The sequence below is a fragment of the Arachis ipaensis genome, chromosome B10 (genome assembly GCF_059453495.1).
Source record: "Arachis ipaensis isolate K30076 ecotype BB chromosome B10, ASM5945349v1, whole genome shotgun sequence".
Taxonomy (NCBI): domain Eukaryota; kingdom Viridiplantae; phylum Streptophyta; class Magnoliopsida; order Fabales; family Fabaceae; genus Arachis; species Arachis ipaensis.
Window position 1 is genome coordinate 138,944,078 of NC_142435.1, and position 15,688 is coordinate 138,959,765.

The window sequence follows — 15,688 nt, forward strand, 5'->3', positions numbered from 1 at the left end:
AAGAATTAAAAAAGGATCAAAAGTAACAAATAAACAAAGAAATGCAAGGTGTCGGAGGAAAAGTAAATTGCAGAAATTAAAGCAAACAAGAAATTAAAGAGAAGATGAAGAAGAAACATAAACGTAAAATAAATGAACAAGTAAAAGTAGAGAAATTTTACTCTGTATACCAAAGATAGGAGACTCGAACCCGCAACCTCTTAATTGAGTATGGAGAGACTATGTCATTTGAACTATAACTCATTGGCAATTACCAAGTGAAAATTTGAATGACATCCGTAACTGTTTCCGCACTCTTTGTTTGGTGCCAATTCAAAAAATCAAAATAAATAACCAAACTGTCAAATGACCTAATTTAATTAAAATAAACATAAATGTTATGTTCAGAAATATTATATAACTAATTATTTCTTTTTTATATATTTTTATAAAAATAATATTTTTTATCTAACAAATAGTTATAAAACTTTGATAATATTTAAAAAATAACTAAAATAAAATGATATATTTTTATTTGATATTATTTTTTAATTTAATCACATTTTTTTAAATTTGAAATATTAGAAAATAATGATAAAATATAATAATAATTTTAACTACACTTTTTTATGTTACCAAAGTTTAGCCGTCCATAATCATAAAAGTATAAAACCCAGCATAGAATACCTAAATGAAAAAAAGTGTTTAGGAGAATAAAATAAAATATAATCTCATGATGAGAAAATAATCAAAATATAGACACAAATGACTGAAATGAGGTTCATGGAAGTCACATCAGATGCTGGGCCACATGCTGACCGAACCCAACCTTTCAAGTCTATTGAGGCCACCACGACAATGATTGATTCCATTGTCTCTTCCTTCATTAAAATTTAATGATTAAAACACAATAAAATAATTTTAAAAAGGGTTAATTAAGAATTAATCATTTTTAAAAAAATTTGAATTTTCTAAAGTTTAAATTTCACTTTAAAGAGTAAAATGTGATTTTTTATTATTTATTTTATAAGTGAGATCAAAAATAAATATAAGAAATTAAAATTTAAAAGATCTAAATTTATTTTAAAAAAATTAATTAAGAATTAATCGTTCTAATTATTTTCATGAGGACTACAAAATTTATAATTTAGAATTTATTACAGAAATATTTATTAAAATATTCTTATATAATATGTAATTAACCTTACAATTGTGTAGATGGTATACTAAAAAGTTGTTATAAGAAATTTAAAAAAGAAAACCGGGGGAAGAAATCAACGCATATAAGGGAAAATAAAATAGTTTAATGTAAATAACGTGTCTTAACATGAATGAATAAAAGTGCTAGTGCTCCAAAGTCCTATATATTAGATTGACCAAAGAAAAAAAAATATTCAAAGGCAAAGGTAGTGCATGAAGATAAGCAAGCTATCACATTATGATATTCTTGCTAGAATTTCGTCATTTACCTCCGAATATTATAATGTCGATGGTGATTGAGTTTACTGAATGTGGTTATATTTATTTTGTAATTTTTTTTTATTATTTATTTAGACTCTTCTTCAAGTTAGAGTTCTATTTTTTTTTAAACTAAAAAGTCTCAGCTTTTTTTGAATTTATAATGACTACTTACATTAAAATTAATTATATTATGTATATATAAAAATATATTATATTTTATATTTTAATATATATTTTAGTTTTAATAACATTTATACATAGTATAAAGTTATTTATTTATTTAATTTAATTAATAACATAAAAATTCAGAAATAATAAATTTTATATAAAATTAATAATTAAAAATTATTAAATAATTTAATTAAATTATTTTTAACTATTCTTAACTATCAACTTTAAATGAACATTCGAGTTTAATGGTTGGCGTTGTTTTGTTTAATAGTTTTCCACATGGAAATAAGAACATTATCTGTCGAATAATTTAGGAGGAACAAAGAAAGAAAGAAAAGAGGAAAGTTTTGTAATTTACCAAGAGGGGCAATGCTTTTTTCAAAATGGAAAAGAAATGGCTGTCCCTTTCTCTCTCCTGCCCGTACTGCCCCAGTTTTCATGCTTTTCAATTTTCATCTTTCAAGCCTGACCAACCTGCCCGTCGTAGAAAAATATTTCCTCTTGTGTCACAAGCACCCTCTCCCGCTTTCCCCTTCAACATTCTCTCTCTCTCTCTCTCTCTCTCTCTCTCTCACTTTGCTTTGGAGTTTGGAACTGAGTTTTTCACAGATGTGGTTTGTGTTTTGTTGTTATCATTCTGCAGTGTTGAATACATTTATTTTGATCCCTTGATGTCAGTGAATACTAAGATACTCTTCTTTTTGTTCAGTTGTTGATTGTTGATTGATGATGATGATGGTGATGGTGGTGATGTATGTGTCTCAAAAGTGTGTGTATTTATAGAAGAAATTAACTAGATTGCTTGATTAGCTTTGAAGTGGATTTTTCTTCTTCTTTATTTATTACTTTTTTAATTAATTTTTTGATTTATTAAGATCAAAGTTGAGACTTTTGGGCATGGAAAGTTGTTTGTAAGAGTTTTTGGAAGATGGGGTTTGGGAATAATAAGAATAGTAGTAGCAGCAGCAGCAACCACAACAACAACAACAACAACAACAATAATAATAATAATAATAATAATAATGTTATTAAAGCTGGAAGTTTGGATGTGGGAAAATCAAAGGGAAGGAAGAAGGGAGAGAATGAGAAAGGGTGGTGGCCTAAATTTAGTTTCTTTGGGAGTTGCATACCTTCAAGATCGAAGGTTGTTACCTCCATTAGTGGCACTACTTCTACTCAAACTGGTAAATATTCTCTTTCATTACCCCAACTCTTTTACTTTCAGGGAATATTTATTCATTACCTTTTTTGGGTTTTCTAAGATCTTGCCAAATCTTTTTTTGTTATTGTTTTGTTTTGTTTGAGGCTGCAAATTTGTTTTAAGAAACACTGAATTATAAGGTTTCTTGGAACAATAGTGTTATTAAACTGAGCAAGGTAGAGGTCTAAGGTAGATGTTTTAAGAAATATTGATGGTTCTGCATTACCAAGTGCTTGATCTAGCCAAAAAAGGAGAGAATAGAGAAATGTATTCTGTAAGCGCCACCTAAATTTGCGATTCTTTTGTCATTTGTGCTGCACTGCTTGATTGTATATACTATTTATTTAGTTACCTTAGAAATATAATGATCTTGCAATGAAGTTGTGTAAGGCCAAGCATGTCATGACTGAATCATTCAATAATGCTCCCTAATTCTTAACTTTTAGGAGACTGACTATACCAAATCAGTGATAATTGAATTCGAGTTTGTGATTGTGTTTGGATCAGCAGAAATCAAATCTGTGTCAGAGAGTTGCACGAAAGAAACTGTTGCTCCTCCAGAGTCCACTATGACAACAACAAGCAATGAAGAGAGTATTCCTTCCACTCCAAAAGTCAGTGAGGAGTTGAAGGTAGCTTCTTGTTTGAGAAAATTCACATTCAATGGACTTAAGGTGGCAACTCGGAATTTCAGACCGGAGAGTCTTCTTGGAGAGGGAGGGTTTGGTTGTGTATTCAAGGGTTGGATTGAGGAGAATGGAATTGCACCTGTTAAACCGGGTACCGGTCTTACCGTTGCAGTCAAGACCCTGAACCACAATGGAAATCAGGGTCACAAAGAGTGGCTTGTATGACAACACTTAAATTCTTTCAATTTCTTCCCTTATTTTCAAATATATTTACTTCTACCATTCCTGCTTTGTTAACATTTTGTCAATTTTCTTTTCTTTGCAGGCTGAATTAAACTATCTTGGTGATCTTGTCCATCCTAATCTTGTTAAATTGATTGGTTTCTGTATAGAAGATGACCAGAGATTATTGGTTTACGAGTTTATGCCCCGAGGCAGTTTGGAGAATCACCTCTTTAGAAGTACACTACTAACCTTACTTTATTATCGTTGATTGTTGTGTCTACGCTAACTTCTGTTTATTTCTGTGTAAATCCTTCCTTGGCACATATATTGAACTCAGAATTAGCATCCATAGAGATTAAATTTTGGCTGAAAATAAGTGTGATTGTTTATGATGTGGAGAATGGATCATTTTTCATTCTTACAGGGTAACTTTGCATTCTAATTACCTTTTGTGCTGAAGTCTATGGGGACTGCACAATGAAAGTTAAGATCAACCAAACCAAAAAGAGAACATGAATGCCATTGGGCTAAGTAGCTTTTTATGCAGTAACAGTTGTTAATCTAGTCGAGCTCAAACATAAACTGTATTTCTAGGAAATTAAAGAGAACAACTCAAATTATAATCTAAATAATATATTGGATTTGTTACACATTTACACCACATTTCTTCCTCTCCTTACTACCACAATCTTAATCCAGTTTTTGTTGCTGGTGTTTATAACAAATAGTTAATTCACAGGTTTTATGCTTTCTAGCAAATCAAAAGTAAAATAAAATGGTTCTCTTCCCATAATGCTTCGTTCTTACTTCTTGGAGTTATGCTCTTAAACAGTTTTTTTGTGTCTGGATTAACCGTTTTCTGATGACAACCTTGTTTGATGTAATAGGGCCCCTACCGCTTCCTTGGTCTATCAGAATGAAAATTGCACTTGGTGCTGCAAAAGGTCTTGCTTTTCTTCATGAAGAGGCTCAGAGGCCAATAATCTATCGCGATTTCAAGACATCCAATATCCTATTGGATGCGGTAAGTGGCTAAACTAGGGGAAAAAATTGTAATTATTTCTTATTCATTCTTGACCACAAAACTGAAAAGGAAATATTGGTTTAGGAATACAATGCAAAGCTCTCTGATTTTGGACTTGCCAAAGATGGCCCTGAGGGGGAAAAGACACATGTATCAACAAGAGTCATGGGAACATATGGTTATGCTGCTCCGGAGTATGTCATGACCGGTGAGTTTTGATCATTTTGTATTCTTTGTGGAACATTAATGTTTCTTGAAATTAATACTTTACTAAATATTTTATGCCTAAAGTAGCTAATAATATTTTGAGTTTTTAGGTGAACATAACTTTTTTGTGTACTAGGCTGCCCTTAAATTAGAAGTTTAAATGGTTAAAATGCTGATCAAGGTGCTAACTACTATCACCACAGTGATAGCTAAAATCAAACAAGTGAAAATCTAATAGATATTCTGAACTTAGCCTTGTGTTTTTAGGTGAGTGAGAGTAATAAAAGATAGCTATTATAATGACCAAGAGGCACAAAATGAAGAACCTGGCACTAAAAATTCATCACAGATAAAATAGCACAAGTAATAGGCAAGCTGGCAATCACAATTTTGATTTCTATACTTTGTGGTGAGTAGTTGAGCAGTGAGCACTGTTTTTTGACCTCTTCCACTGACTTTTTTCTCTCCTGCCGAACCATGTGACCTACTTCATCCTTGTCATTAGCATCACTATCTAACACATTTTCGTTAAGATAAAGAAAGGACCCAATTTCAACAATTCAATTTTCAAACTTTTTATGCTGCTTTGAAAAACTTAAACATCCATCAAAAAGTGTAAGGGGGAGGGGGGAGTAAGGGCAAGGAAACTTGTAAACTTAAAATTTTATATTGTTCAATGAAAAAAAAAGGTTGAAATTATTACATTTTTGTATTGATAATGATATTCTTTTTGCATAGCATAGATAGATCATAGTTGTAAACATGCACTTTTTAATATTAACCTGAAACTACCAATTCTGATTAGGACATTTGACATCAAAAAGTGATGTCTACAGTTTCGGAGTGGTGCTTCTTGAAATGCTCACTGGCCGCCGAGCAATCGATAAGAGAAGACCAAATGGAGAACACAATCTGGTTGAGTGGGCTAGACCTGTTCTCGGAGATCATAGGATCCTATTCCGGATAGTCGATCCCCGGCTTGAAGGGCACTTCTCGGTTAAAGGTGCACAGAAAGCTGCCCAGCTAGCTGCTCAATGCCTTAGCCGCGACCCGAAATCCAGACCTTTGATGAGTGAAGTTGTTCAAAGTTTAAAGCCATTGCCAAACCTTAAGGATATGGCCATTTCTTCTTACCACTTCCAGGTCACGCGAGTCGAGCGTACTTTCTCCATGCCAAATCATAAAAACGGCATCAAAACGCAGTTAGTAGCTTTACCAAAGAAAGGTCAACCTGTAAGGACATTGTCAACTCCAAATGTTCCACATGGTTCTCCATATCTTAATTATAGCAAGTCTCCAAAACCAAAGGAGTAAGAATCCCCATTCGCTATCTCGAGTTTGCTTCTCTATTCATTCAGTTCCCTCAAATTAGGCCATCATCTGAAAGATACTGTTGTTTGATCTATTATATGAATTCAGTCTCAGCTAAGGTGTGGAAACAGTATATGAGACTGGATTGACAGAATCTTTTGGAGCAATTTGGCACATGCAGCTTTCAAGTGGGGAATTGTCATTCACTGAACTTCTCAAGTCCTTTAACTTTTCCGCCTTTTCAATGATTTCTTACCTTCTGAATGTATTTTTTATTTTATTTTTTTGTAGAGAAGGATGAAAAAAAGGTGGTGTTATATTACCTGATATTAGTGATAGAATTTTACACTCATTCCACTACTATTTAGAGCATACATGTTAATGTGATCATATACTAGTACTAGAAACAACTTAACAAGTGCTGAGGCTTGAGGGCTCGTTTTTGTTGATTTTAGAGCTGCAATTTGTTTTATTATTGGTGTATCAAATGTGTTGTTTGTTCAGAAAGAGCATTGTTACCTATAAATGATTTTTTTTTTTTTTAAATAGAGAAATGGATTCTGTCTATTGCAAGTATGCACTATACAGTATTTCTAAGTTTAGGAGTTCTCATTATATATTTTAAGGAGATAGAATAGGAATCTTAAAAGGGTTATTTGAAATTGCTAATAACTCTTTCCATTTATTTGAAAAATTAAAGAACGTAGCTGCCCTACAACAACAATAACAAAGTTTTATCCCTCAAGGTGGGGTCAACTACATGAATCAAACAACGTCATTGAATTCTATCATATATCATGTTTATAAAGAGACCATTTACATATAGATCTTATTTGACCACTTCATGGATGATTTTCCTTTACCTTTCATCCCTTGTCCATCTTTCATCTCATCTACCATCTGATTGGATGTTCTATCGGTCTTCTTCTCACATGTCCAAACCACTTGACATGCGATTCTACCATCTTTTCCACAATAGGTGTTACTCAAACTCTCTCTCTTATATCTTTGTTCCTTATTCTATCCAATCGCGTATGACCATTCATCCGTCTCAACATCTTCATTTCTGTCACACTTAGCTTATATTCATGTTTCCCTATGGCCGTCCAACACTCTGTACCATAAAGCATAACTGATCTGAGAGCAGTGCGATAGAATTTACCTTTAAGTTTTAAAGGTACTTTTTTATCATATATAAAATCATATGCATTCTGTCATTTTGACCAACCTGAATTGTAATAATCATCACTTATGACTAATGGCTAATGAAATTTGCACAATTATATATATAGGCAGCAGCCTAAATCTCTGATTCCTAAAATACATGAAGCACGAATATTTTGTTGAGTTACTCTATCTACATATTTTACACATTTCGAATAAGATATTATTTTAATATTCATCAGGTACGTGTATTTTGTGTTTAATTGTATTTTAGTAAAAAAATAAAAATACTTGTTCCAAAAATCTAAAATGATAAATGATATGGTATGTTTTTGGATCGGCGTTTGTCAAACTGTGGTTTAAATGAAAATAATTTTATAGAATTGATTTTGGGTAAGAGTGTGTTTGTGTCGATATAATTTATATTTGACAACTCTATACTAAAATTAATTTTGATAAAATAAATATTATTTGGATAATATTAGTTAAAATTATTTTTAGATAGATAATTACTAAAAAAGACATGACATTAAATTATAATATTATTTTTTAATCACGTTTATCTTTTTTATACTTTTTTTTCTAGTATGTTTTTATATAATATTTTTTTCTAATACTCTTAGTACTCTTTTTTAATACGCTATTATCTATGATTAATTTTTTTGTTTAATTTACTTTACCTAATGGGATTGATAACTTATATTATAAAAAGATAATAATAAATATAATACACAAGAACCACAATTATAAAAGTGCAGAAAGTCAAACCAAACAAAAATTAATAAAAAAATAATAAATAATAAATAATAGAAAAAATAAATTCATAAAAGAAAAATAATAAAAAATTTAAAAATAAAACAATAACATATATCAAGGATAGAATTGGTTGAAGGAAATTAAAAATTTAGAGTTAACAATGCTAGTTAGTGAATGCAAAGTTAAGATTTTTTTGCGTGAGTTTGAAAACAAAATTTCATCTGCATTCACAAAAAAAAAATGGCCAAACCAAAAATTAAAATGTTCAAGAAACATGTTTTTTCACCTCTCTAATGCCAAAGCAAACACACCCATGATCTTTCACGAAATGGGCTTTTTGGAATTTGAATCCCTAACTTTGCAGGAAAAGCTTGCTCAAGGCTTAACCCAATTCCACTAAGCCAGCTATCTTTGGCGACTAAATTTTCAAATTGGTCCCCAGATTCACCTCATGCACCAATTTAATTTTTGAGATTCCAATTGCACTAATTTGATCTCCAAAATTGGTCTTCGAGCAACATACTAACCCCTCAACCTATTTTTGGCATAAATCTATAGCCAGACGACTAAGGTGACACAACTAATACCACGTGGTATCATCATTAACCCCATATCATCACTAACTTCCACATCATCATCATCCTCATATATCCCTTCTCTCTCCCAAATGCTCCACCATGCTCTCTCCCTCGCCCCAACATTGCCACTTCCCCAACCCCCTCACGACAAGCTCAAGACACAGAACGACCTCCACTCTCTCCTCGACATCCTCAATCGCCACCACCATCTTCTCCTGCACCCATATTGACGATGCCGCCGCTCTCTCCAACAATCCTCTATGACTCTCCACCAGTCCTGGAAGTGAAAACAGGTTCGCAAAATAGTTTCAAAGTGAAGAACAGTTGCAGTGATCGAAAATGACGAATTCGTTGGTGAGGTTATCAAGATTAGAGGTGAGGGAGCCCTACCAATAAACGTTAGAGCCAGAGAGCATGTCAAATTGTGAAACCCTAAAGGAATAATCGTCGAAGACCTTGAGGCGGCCTCTGAGCTGGTGTTGAACTATCTTGAAGTCGAACTCCAAATCGACGAGCGGGGAACTCCAGATCCGCATGACAACATAAGAAGAAGAAGAGGAAGAGGGAGATGGTGGATTCGCGAAGCATGAGGATTTGCGAGATTCGAATGGTCAGCTTTAATCGGTGAGGAACAACAGACGTACCTACTAGTGGTAGAGATGATAAGTGAGACACCGCGATTGTTGTCTTTGATGCCAACGGAACATCGAAAGCAGAGAGCGGAGTGGATGCTGAAGCTGAAACAAAAGCTAGCAGGAGTTGTGGATATGGAAGGTGTGGATGATAAATCGCTATTTTACGGTTTATTTTGTATTGAATTAAGTGAATTTTATCCATTATTCTCACACTTATTCATAAAATTCGCATGTTTTACATTTTCCTTCCTAATTTTGTGCTATGATTGAAAACATGCTTTTTTGGTCTTAAATTTGCTAATTTTAATCCTCTCTTATTACCATTCGATGCCGTGATATGTTTGTTAAATGTTTTCAGGGTTTATAGGGTAGGAATGACTTAGAGGATGGAAAGGAAGCATGCAAAAGTGGAAGGAACACAAGAAATTGAAGGGATTGCTAGGCTGTCAATCCTGACCTCTTCGTACTAAATGGATCATAACTTGAGCTACAGAGGTTCGATTGAGGCAGTTCCAGTTGCGTTGGAAAGCTAACATCTGGGGCTTCAGAATGATATGCAATTTGTCATAGTTGCCTTGCAGTTAGGTGACGCGTACGCGTGACCAGGAATTTGTTCAGCGACGCATACGCGTGACGAGCGTCACGTGCTACAATTTACAGAAAATGATGGGGGCGATTTCTGGGCTGTTTTTGACCCAGTTTTAGGCCCGAAATTACTGATTAGAGGCTGCAGAGTAGAGCTAGAAAGGGAAAATCAATCATTCTATTCACTTAACTTTTATTCACACAATTATTAGGTTTAGATGTAGGTTTTTAGAGGGAGATGCTCTCTCCTCTCTCTAGGTTTTAGGTTTTTAGGTTTATTTCTTCTCAATTTCAGATTTCTACCTTACTCTAATTTAGGTTTCTTCTACCTTTATTTGTTCTAACACTTAATTATCTACTTCTCTTGTTGATTCCTATATTTTGCTAATTTAGTTTCTGAGTTCATGTGTTACTCTCAATTTTCATTAATGCAATTTATGTTTCACATTTCTTATTGTTCAATTGCTTTGTTATTGTTATTTCTTTGCTTTGGTTAGTTTTAGATTTTTCTATGTCTTGTCAGTTTTCTATATTTTTATTTTATGCATTCCAAGTGTTTGATAAAATGTTTGGTTGGATTTTAAATTAGATTTTTCTATTCTTAACTTGGATAGATTATTTCGAGACTCTTGAGTTATCAAAACTCTTTTGTTGATTGGTAATTGAAGATTGCCGATTAGCTTGAACTTCACCAAAGCTAGTCTCTCACTTTGAGTTGACTAGGACTTGTGAACTCAAGTTGATTGTATGCACTTGACCTTCTTCCATTGGGTAGAGGTTAACTAAGTGAAGGCAATTCACATTTATCATCACAATTGACAATGATAATGAGGATAGGACTTCTAATTCTCTTTCCTTGCTAAGAGCTTTCTTAGTTATTAGTTTATTTTTTTACCATTTTACCTTCTTGTTTCTTATTACAAAACCCAAAAAGATACAATCTCATAACCAATAATAAACTGCACTTCCCTGCAATTTCTTGAGAGACGACCCGAGGTTTCAATACTTCGGTTAATTTTATTGGGTTTGTATTTGTGACAAACAATTTAAATATTGACTGAGGTATAATTTTTGGTTTGGAACTATACTTGCAACGCGCTTATTTTTGTGAAAATCTTTACCGATGATTTTTTTCCATCAATTTTTGGCATCATTGCCGGAGAATTGCAAATGTGTGCCTTATTATTGGTTATTGTATATATTTACTTTTTGCTTGTTTGTTAGTTTTTGTTAGTTTTAGGACTTTGTTGCTTATTTTTATTAGTTTTTGTTTTTATTTGCTACTATGAATTTTCACCCCTTTGGCTATGAGTTTGGTTCAAACTATGTTGTAGGGAATGAAAGCTACAATGAGAACACGCATCAAGGATGGGACAATCAAAAGTGGGAGGAGCCTCAAGCTTATGGACAACCATTTTGGCAACAACCTCCACCAACGTACTATGAGCAAGAGCCATTCCATGATGCATATGAAGACAATGGATGTGGTGGACCTCCTTGTAGTTACCAACAAACCCCACCATATACCTATGAACCTCCTCCTCAACATAGTTTTGAACCACCATACTCACAAGCCACCTACAATCAAACACTTCCTTATGACCCTAACCCTTATCCACCACACCAACCACCATATGAACCATATGAACCATACGAACCATACATAGAACCACCCCAATTCCAACCCATTTACTCCCAAGAACCACCACCTCAATATACGCCATCTCCATATCCTTATCAAGAAGAACCACCTTCGTATTATGAGCCATTTCTCCCAACAAATGAACCCTTCTATTCACCCCAAGCTCCCATAGATGATACCTTTAGTGTTATTCACCAAGGGCAAAGAGAGCTTCAAACCACACTTACCTCTACTCTCACTGGTCTCACCTCCACTCTCCAAGCTCTTATATCTCGTATTGATCAACCTTCTACCTCCAATACTCAATCCTCAAGCTCTAGTGCACTTCCTTTTCAACCATATAATGATCTCTCTATCCCACCACCACCCTCCATGAAAGAACATCCATATCCATCAATCCAAGAGCAACATGATCCCAATTATGCTATTGACATGGAACAAGAGAGAAGGGATCGTCTTAGGGACTTAATGGATCAGATTCATGCATCCATACTTCAAGAGAAGCAAGAGGAGACCCAAAAGGTGGAGGAGGTAGAGACCCTTGAAGATGAAGAAAAAGTTGAAGGATTAGGGGAGGATGAACAAGAGGGAAGTTCCATCATTGAAGACAACTCTACACTAAGTGACATTAAAGATCTTGTTGAAACCTCTTCCATCGGATGTGAAACCAATGTTGAGGAGGAATGTGCACACTAGGGGTGTTCGCGGTGTGATTTGGTTCGATTTTTTAGAGAAAAGTCATCCGATCCAATTATTTAATTAACATGCGGTTCGGTTTGGTTCAGTTTTTTTACTAAGACCATCCGAACCAAACCAAACTAATTAAATTCGGTTTAGTTTGGTTCGGTTTGTTGGGTTTTTCAATCAATTAAAAAAAATACTACCATACTATTTCACAAATCATAACGTTGAAATCAACAAACACAAATACACAATAACTAACAAAGTCTTGATCTAATGAAATTCAACGACAAAAGAAATTAACATACGATAATTAACGAAGTTTAACAAAAAATAAATATAAATTTCCAGTGTTTCTATGAGGAGCTACGAGGAGCTGGCACAGCAGGCAATGCAGACGGAGATCTGATGCTTGTAGATTCATTTGGAAGAGGAACTGGTGCAGCATCAATCCATAATCATAACACAAACTCTTTCATGACCATTTATATGCTATTTTTTGTTTTTGTATCCTGTAAATTTCTACAGATTGAAACAATAGGAAAGGATATTTCTAGCCCATAAACATCATGATTCACTGAACATTAAAAATACCTACAATTTGATAGGTTCTCCAAAGTTATTCATATGAACTCTTTTCAACAAAATGCATAAATCTGCAAACAGAGATCCAAACATTTCAAGCAATTAGGAGATCCAAAGCTAACTGTATCATTGAACAAGTATGTCAAGCTGATCAAAGAAATGGAACACATACCCTTGGACATCGAGCAATACTTAGCTGCTTCAGAACTTTAATTCCCCAAGAAATAACAGTGAAATTAAAACAAAAATATAATTGGTGCCAAATTTTTGAAACTCACCAGGGTGGAACCACTAAGCACAGGTGAAAAAGGCAAACAATCAAATTGTTCTAAGTTAATTGGGATCTACAAAACAAACAGCTATATAGTTTGAAATTAAATTAAAATTTCAGACATATACGAGAAAATGTTTACATTAGAAATAAAGGTTAGAAGTACCATTATCTTTAGATAGAGCTACAACTGAGTATTTTCTTAGCTTCTAAAATCTATCCCATGTAATCGTACAAAACCAATTAGTTAATTCTAACATTTCTCCTATTTTAGCCATTTCGATTACCTTGGAACCTTTCTCCTCCTAATGCAACAATGTCAAACCAAAACTGTATGACAATACATAAAGTGTACACGCAATTAACAGTAAAGGTAAGAGAACTGCATTGAAAGCCTTCTATTCCTGGGATGAGCAACTCGGACAAGTCAAGCTGCTACTAAGAATCCCATCAAAAGGTCCAAGGTAGAGTTGGTGCCATCTTTCATGCTCACTCTGCTCATCAGTGATTAACACAGATTGAAGAGATGCTATCTTTACAATGGTACCTTTGTAAACAAGACAATTGTTTTTAATAGTGATAATGCAGATGAAATAGAATGCAGAATAAATGTAAACTAATAATATCTCTTTTCAAATGCACCTTCAAATTTAGTTAGCACATTCAATCAGAAAAGGATTCAAGTGATCAACACAAAAAATATCAAATTCAAGCAAGCTCATATAAAACTAAAACTAGAATAAACAAAACTAATCAAATCAGGAAGTTAATACTATTTAAAAGATAAAAAAAGAAAAATTAGCCAAACAAAACAAGGCAAGTCATAGCATCACAAATTCACAAGTTGAGAGACACAAACAAAGACAAACATAGCTAAAACCAGAATCATAAAAACATAATTATACAATTCACAGATTCACAAATTACACAGAACTTCCAGCAAATTCTATGTGTCATAAACCCTAGGGTTCGATATTAGAAGAGCATGCTGAAAGGGAAAAAAAAAAAGAAAACTAGGTGGAACTTACCTGGTTGAAAATTAGGGTTTGTGAAGGGTGAATTGAATGGAATCAAATGTTGGTGACTCCTCTTAAGTCCTGGAAGAAACGAAGAATGATGTTCGTGGAGGACGACACAGCTCCTGGTGCTTGGAGGAGACGCGGCTACTGGGCGTGGAGGACGACAAGGAAGTGAGGAACAGACAGAGTCCTACCAAGGTGAGGGAAGCGCGATGAGGAAGGTCGGAAGAGGAAGGACCGCACCGAGAAGCGAGAAGAGGGAAGCGTGAAGACTGACGAGGAAGGGCCACTAAGAGGGTGCTATTTGGCAACGTCAGTGGATGAGAGGACAACGGCTCTGTGGAGGGTGGGAGGAGGAGTTTTTGGCGCCGTGAAATGGTCAAAGACTCGAGGGGAGACTGGAGAGTGGAGAGAGTTGGGGAGTGGAGACTAGGTTTGCTGAGTGTGGGAGTGGCGGCTACTTGGGGTTGGGGGGTTTTATATTTAGGGTTTTTTAAGTTACCGGTTCGGTTCGGTTCGGTTCCAGTTTTCATTATTAAAACCAAAAACCGAACCAAACCGCAGAAAAAATAGCAAAATATAATTTTTTTGGTTTTTTTGGTTTTCTGTTTGTTCGGTTTTCGGTTTGTTTGGTTTGGTTGGTTGGTTTTGTTCGGTTTAGATCGGTTTTGAACACCCTTAGTGCACACCCTCCAACACATGACTTGATCATTGAGGAAGAGTTGGAAGAAGTTAACAAGAAAGTGGGAATTGAAGAAAGTTGTCAAGAGGTGGAAGTCATCAAGGAGGAATTGGATTTTGTATTGGAACAATTGGAGGAAGCTATAATTGTTGAAGAGGAAGAAGTGGTTGAAGACTTAGGAGATGCGGAACCTCCATGGGAATCTCAAGGCATAGAACCTCCCTCCAAGAAGTTTGAATTTGAAGTTGAAGAAGCGTGTCAAGAGGTGGAAGCCATCAAAGAAGAGCACAATGGAGTGGAGCTTGCAAAATCATTGGAAATACCCATCCCCAAGCCATTGCCATCCAACACAATATTCAAGTGGGTAAAATTCACATCTTTAAACTTTACTTTCCCACTTGAATATGCTTTGTTAGAAACGGATGGGCAACTTCGAGCTCTTTGTGGTTTTAAGAGTAAAAGGAGGACGGTTAGTGGTTGGCAACACAATCCTAGGTTTGTTATGGTTGGATGTTCAAGGTCTAAGTGTAATGGTTGGTATATTTCTCAGTTGATTGGGTCCAGGAAGTTGTTGGGATGCCTCAGTGAGGATTCGGATTACTTGCCACCCGGTTGAAACAATGATGATCAACTTAAAGACAGGTGTAGAAACAAGATTTGGGATCCCGGCATACAAGAGGATCAATTTTGGGAGCTCAAGGCTTGTAAAGAACTTCATCAAGGCTTGGTGAATTTATTTGGAAATGTTGGAGCTTATTGAAAGTCCAAGCATTGGTGGAAGTTTCAAGATGAGTTCAGCACAAGCCACCATGATAAGGAGCTCACCAAATGTCCAACTTAAGGACTTTAACTAAAAGTGCTAGGTGGGAGACACCCCACCAG

At 34.6% G+C, this 15,688-nt stretch overlaps 1 protein-coding gene across 2 annotated transcripts; it reads left to right on the forward strand.

Annotated features, from left to right (window-relative positions):
- Positions 1-2,102: 2,102 nt before the first annotated feature.
- LOC107622908 (Protein kinase superfamily protein) lies at positions 2,103-6,715 on the forward strand. Of its 2 annotated transcripts, none has more exons than XM_016324982.3 (7): positions 2,103-2,795; positions 3,320-3,660; positions 3,767-3,902; positions 4,554-4,690; positions 4,775-4,898; positions 5,703-6,207; positions 6,317-6,715. In XM_016324982.3, exons 1-7 carry the CDS (start codon positions 2,540-2,542, stop codon positions 6,324-6,326), a joined length of 1,509 nt encoding a protein of 502 aa, XP_016180468.1. In that variant the 5' UTR covers positions 2,103-2,539; the 3' UTR covers positions 6,327-6,715. The 2 variants fall into 2 exon arrangements, with proteins under 2 accessions (XP_016180468.1, XP_016180470.1); XM_016324984.3 differs by having other exon boundaries at positions 2,105-2,795; positions 3,323-3,660.
- Positions 6,716-15,688: the final 8,973 nt, after the last annotated feature.